Source organism: Falco peregrinus, chromosome 10 (genome assembly GCF_023634155.1).
Source record: "Falco peregrinus isolate bFalPer1 chromosome 10, bFalPer1.pri, whole genome shotgun sequence".
NCBI classification, from domain to species: domain Eukaryota; kingdom Metazoa; phylum Chordata; class Aves; order Falconiformes; family Falconidae; genus Falco; species Falco peregrinus.
Window position 1 is genome coordinate 22,146,946 of NC_073730.1, and position 6,000 is coordinate 22,152,945.

The 6,000-nt window shown below is 46.9% G+C and overlaps 1 protein-coding gene across 1 annotated transcript in view; it reads right to left on the reverse strand.

The window, feature by feature from the left end:
• Positions 1–2,495, reverse strand: part of AK5 (adenylate kinase 5) — a 99,950-nt gene extending 97,455 nt beyond the window's left edge. The window contains exons 1-2 of the mRNA XM_055815406.1: positions 2,014–2,495; positions 27–213 (exon numbers count right to left, since the gene is read on the reverse strand). Of these exons, the coding sequence (XP_055671381.1) occupies positions 27–213; positions 2,014–2,073 (247 nt within the window). The 5' untranslated portion in view covers positions 2,074–2,495. The remainder of the gene's footprint in view (positions 1–26; positions 214–2,013) is intronic.
• Positions 2,496–6,000: the final 3,505 nt, after the last annotated feature.

Genomic DNA, 6,000 nt, shown 5'->3' on the forward strand with positions numbered 1-6,000 from the left:
ACATTTTTATACTTTTAATACATTACCATTCCTGAAAAAAGACCTCCTGGATTGTCCTCCATTGAGTGGAGGCAGGGTCTTCTTTTCTGGGCTGACAAAAGTGTCCCATTTCACTTTTTCTGACCCTCCAAGCTCTTTCACTTTCTGCAAACAGTTTTCCAAATATTCAATTGGGTCATCGGGTTTATAACACATTAATCCATTCAACAGACTCTGCAACGTAAGATCAGAAATACACACTACGACAGATGCCAGGAAAAACAAGCACTTTTACTCTGCATTTTACTTTACACTGAGAGACATCATATTCCTTGTATATTCAGACTCTTACTTCAAGCCAATGCATGAGCGTGAGGCCTGCAAAAATTGTAGGATTTTGGTTTGCCAATGTCACAAAATGGATTCAGAACTGGAAGCTTGTGGCTATGTCTTTGTATTTTTCTGTTCACACTGTAATAAAAACTGAAAATAGTAAAAAAGTTCCCTACATTTTTCTTAGAACTACCACTGGCAACTATACGCAGACCAATGCATAAACTAGAGAGCCCCAGAAGTTATATATTCTGTGTAGCCTATCAGACCACTAAAATGTACCTTTTCCTTAAAGAGCAATGCACACACAAGTATCTTCTCCATATTCTTGAGTCAACGCTTACACGAATAATGAAAAAAAGATTTTTAAAAGATCACGAGAAATAGAGGAATACTCAAATTACCTTCTTGATTGGATATTGGAAAAAAACCCCAAACCCCAAGTTCATAGGTTCCTCCAGATTTCATTGACTGGAATTTCCCAGCTATTAGAAAATCCCTGCCTGCGGTATTTAATTCTGTACCCATTGTACCTATGAGCATTATGGGGAGGAATGTCAGGCCCTCCTCTGACGCATGGTAATTGATTTTCCTTAACAAAGTGATACATAAGTCATCATCTTCTCCACAAGGCAACTGCATCCAACCTTCTCTTAACAATAAATGTCTTTCAGGATGATCTCTGTTCCTTTCTGGTCATCCGAATTTTTGTGCAAATTAACTTGAGAGTCACAGTTGTTATTAGTAATAAACATAAATAGCTCCGATTCAGGATTTGCTCAGTTACTTGTTGTCTACATTTATACAGTAACTGTTGTTTACACCCATTTGAATTTATAAAATCGGTTATTGTTTGTATGCACCTATGCCCTTATTATACTACTTAAATGATCACAGCAACTGCCTATGTATTTTCACAGAAGATACGCATCAATTCTTAAAAATTGTTAGTTCAGGCTTCGAGCCTCTACAGAAAAACTGTTTTGTCCGCATCTCTTGTGAAACCATTCACATTCTAAACGTGTTAGTAAAACATCAGCGTGGTCTATGTCCTGTAATTTCCAATTACATTAAAAAAAACGCCTGGCTCCAGAACAGACCAGGGAAAACACCTATGTGTCCCGGTGTGTGTGTCTTTTATGTAGATGGCAGGATGTCTGATTCGGGAGAACGGGGGAAGAAAAATAATCCACATTGCACAGAGAAGTGATTATCAACCATTAGCAGCGGGTAACTCGCAGGAAGCCAAACAAACCCCCACTAAACAGTTGCGGGTTTTTCCTTCTCCCCGACCGACGAAAATCTGGAGAAAACCTGGCAGCCAGCCCCCGCCGGAACGCCGCGGCGGCCCGTTGCCCTGCGGACACCCAACTTCGCTCCCTCCCAGGCGGCTGAGGGACGGCAGCCGCGGCCCGCCCGCAGCGCCGCGGAGGGGCGCGGCCGCCTGCGCGCCCGCGGAGGCTCGGGGCAGGCGGGGCCCCGCGGCCGGCGGCTCCGAGCCCGGCGGCGCCCAGCCCGGCGGCTCCCAGCCCGGCGGAGCCCCCGGGCCGCGCTGGGGCCGGCTCCCCGCGGCGCCGCTCCCCGCCCCGCAGCCGCTGGCGGCTCCGTCCTTCCAGCCACCTTCAGCCCCGCCGCTCGCCGCGGGGTCCCAGCGCGGAGCGCCCCCCCCGACGGGGCGCCAAACGCGCCCCCCGCCCCTACCTCGAAAAGCTGCGGGATCTCCCTGCGGGCCAGATACTCCTTCGCCTCGCCGGCGCTCATACCGCCAGCCGGGGACGGGGGCGCCGGCGGGGCGCGGGTGGGCAGCGCCGAGCCCCGCGCACGGCACGGCACGGCACGGAGCGGCGGTGCAATGCGGGAGCCTCGGCGAGGCTTCCGCGGGCGGGCGAGCCGGGGCGGGGGGGGGGAGGAGGGAGGCAGGCTGCCCGCCTCCCCGTCCTCGCTGCACGGAGGCAGCGAGAGCACGTTTTCCCCGGGCGGGGAGGACGAGCGTGCGCAGGCTGCCGGGCAAAGTTTCAGGGGGTGCCTGCGGTGAGGCACCCGAGCGGAGGCGGTGGCGTTGCGCCTGGCTGCGGGCCGCGGGCGGGGCTGCCCCGGGGGACAGCGGCCCCGGCTCCCCGGGAGGCGCCGTCTGTCCGTGCGGTCCCGAGGCGCGCCCCGCGCTGGGGGGGCCGCGGCTGCGGGGGGCTGTGCGCGAGGGCAGCGCGGAGGCGGTGGCGCCTCCCAGGGCACGGCGGGCTCTGCCCTCGGCATCGGCTGTCGGCGTTCTGGAGAGCGAGGCATTTCGTGTGCTATGGCTGGTAAAAGGCCACGAACTGTGATAGCTCATGAGCTTCTGTGGTCAGCGATGGTCGGGTCACAGGAGGAGACCTGAAGACAATCTCTGGTCCAGTCTCCTGCTCAGAGCAAGGACAGCTCCTGCCTGAGGTCAGACCAGGTTGCTCAGGGCTTCATCTAGTATCATCTTGCAAAACCTCCAAGGATGGAGACTGCACAGTCTCTCAGGGCAACCAGCGCTTGGCTGGCCTCATGCAGAAAAAACGTTTTCTTCTGTTCAGTTGGCACCTCCCTTGTCTCAATTTGTCTCTTGCCCACCACCGCACCGTTGTGAAGAGCCTGGCTCCATCTTCATGATAACCTCCTCACCAGCACTGGAGAGCTGTTATGATGTCCCCTCAGCCTGCCACAGGCTGAACAAGCCCAGTTCCCTGAGCCCTCTCCTCAAGGGCAGTGGCTCTCATCCCTGACCATCTTGGTCCAGTCGAGCCGCTGCAGTTTATCAACATCTCTTTTACTGGGGAGCCCAACATGGGACGCGTTATTCTAGATGTGCTCCGAGAAGTGCCACATGAGAGGTATCTTCTGTCATACTTGGTAGCATACTGGAAGTCAGGGTTAATTATTTCAGTTGCTTAATTGTCCTGTATCAAGTCTGATGTTCCAATTAGATTTTAACTTTGTTGCTGATCTTTTGTAACACAACATCCACGTAGTCTCACGCATAGCCTAACAGAAATAGGTTACCTAAGTTGCAAGCTTACGAACAAACAGCGAGCAACAGCTTTCTGTATCTCAGTATTCTTCAGACATAGGACAGGTCTTCTCAGGAGTCTTTTTAGAAGCTTCTCCCCCTTGTGTGTTATTTGTGGATCAATACCAGTCTGACGAGCTTCTCCCTCTCAGCTGCAGCCGTCTTCCTTGTTTTGCTGCTTCTGTAGTTAAGCTGCCCTCTTTTTCCTCTGCCCTGCCTCCAGCTTTTTATATAAGACCATTTCCTTTCTCCTGGAGAGGCTTCCAGTCCTTGTCCATTCCCCAAACTGCTAACACTGCCCCAGGGGTAGTGCCGTGATCTTATTCTGATAAATTGGACTGAAAGGTTTTGCAAGGCATCCAGTCTCTCCCAGCAGGTTCCACCTGAAGGGCAGCCACTAACGTCCCTTTGCAGCAGTCAACTGATGGACGGCCTGGTCTCCACTTCAGCTGAAGTATCTCTGGAAAGTAGTTGGGATTAGTCAGCTTAAGACCTTTCCAGTTCCATTTTCTCTGAATACAGCGGTGTCCGCTTAGGGAAGCTGCAGTAATGTCACTGAATTGGCACTGCTTATATGTTTAAGGAAGATTTTAGTCTTTGCTGGAGAACTTAATCAGCATTCATCTGCAGTCTTTCTGATCCTCCCATGAACTCTGGATGTGGCTTTAACCCTACTTTCTCTTGCTAAGATTTTAAAACATCCAAATGTAAATTCATTGTAAAAGTACAGTATCTTCATTTTGATTGAGTAAAAACTAGGGTAGGCTCCAAAGTCCTAATCAAAAGATCTGAGAGACAATTGGTTTTAAAAGACCTTAAATGAAGTTTGACAAGAGGAAGACTGAATTAAATTAAAGAGATATTTTCTTGAAATAAGATCTTACCTAAGGACGGCTAATGGAAGATGCCATTATATTCAGGAAGACAGAGCTGTGGTTTTGGTTTTGTGGGGTTTTTTTGTGTGTTTCTTTTTTTCTTTTTTTTTTTTTTTTTTTTTTTTTGGTTTATCCAGAAAAATTCATCTGTATTATCATTGTTTCAGAGAAATTCCGTGTATAGGCTTTCAGCATGTGTATTTTTATATAATCAATTTTACGGGTAAATTAGTATCTCATCCAATGTCCTGGAGTGATAAGAGAAAAATACTTCCTTTCACATGCTTTCCATAGCATCCTCCTCAGGAATTTGAAAAATTTTTGTGTAAAGTCTTGTCTGACATGTTTGGTTTTTACAGTAGGCTTCCAGGCATTTTGCTCAGTTAGATAATGCTAACAGAAAATAAAAATTCTGACTGTTCTGTCATAAAACTATTATCATTATGCACATCTAAATTATTGTTCGAAAAAAGAGTGATTTCAAGCTAATATGATTCTTGTTGCACAAAATCAAATTCTATGTCGCAGAAACTACTGCCTCAGACAAAAATATGTCCATTTAGGAAATCTGTCAGACTGAATGTGTGAAATGTATCTGGAAAGGGTATTTTTGGATCTAATAATATGGTACCTCCTTCTAGAAGTGATCTGTTATGTGTTTGCCTTTGGCAAAATCCCTGTGTTGAAACAGGGTCACAGGTGGACGCTTCACAAAGGCTCTGAAGAACATTGGCAGCAAAGGATTAAGAATATATTAGCTGAACGGGCATACAAAGCTGGGGTATTTGTCGTTTCAGGTGTGTAGGTAACGTAAAGGCAGCTGTTAGAAGGTTAACTGTCATCTGACAGTGTCTGATCAAGAGTGTGGCTGGAAATGAAGTGGTTTTACTGCCTTGGAAAAGAACACGAGATGCAAAGGAAGTTCACAGAAATGAGAACATGGATTTGAGTTCCAGAGCACTGCCAGTTCCTGAAGGTACAGGCAGCTCTTCATGGTACTGGGGTGAGGCTGAAGGATCACTTTGGTTATACTTCTGCCACCTCCTATCTCTTTTGGAGGGGAAGAAACTACAGCAGAAAGAGCAAAATTTTGCTATCAAAATGATAATATTTCAGGAAATTCATCTTGAAAACTTACATGAATCCTATCCCATTGCGCTGATTCCATTCTCATTGGTTCCTCCAGTAACGACATGAATCTGAACTAATATGAAATTATATGGGATCAGCTGGAATATGCTGTTCTGGGCCTTCTCTTCTTGGTAAAATCAATTACCTAACACCCATAGCCTTCAGTCAAAGCTTAATTAGGTTCTATGTTTTCAAAAATCACTTCAGAATCCCCCAGTATTTTATGCATCTTCTAGTCTTTTGTCTAGCATCTGTTCAAGCAGTAGTGCCTGGCATTTTTCACACAAGCTCTGCTGAATGTCTTTATTAAATCAGAACCGATGCCCTTGTACTGATGTGCTTACACAGGCTGGTGTGAGATATGTGGACAGTTTGAATGTGTAGATTCTGTAAGTAAAACAATTATGTGCAGCCTTTTTAATAGAATATGCTGAATTACATCCTTATGATCCAGAAATAATATGCATTGTAATGTAAATGCAGAACTTAGTTGCAGCCCCATATTTGAGCCTAGTGTGGTGTAAATTAATCCAGGATTGCTAAAACAAACTTTTCATTTTAAGTCTTCTGCTACAGTGGTGTTAACATTTTTTTAAACCTGCTATTTTCCTTCCCCTTTCTTTTCCATTTTGCTAAATCTTTTTATCTTTT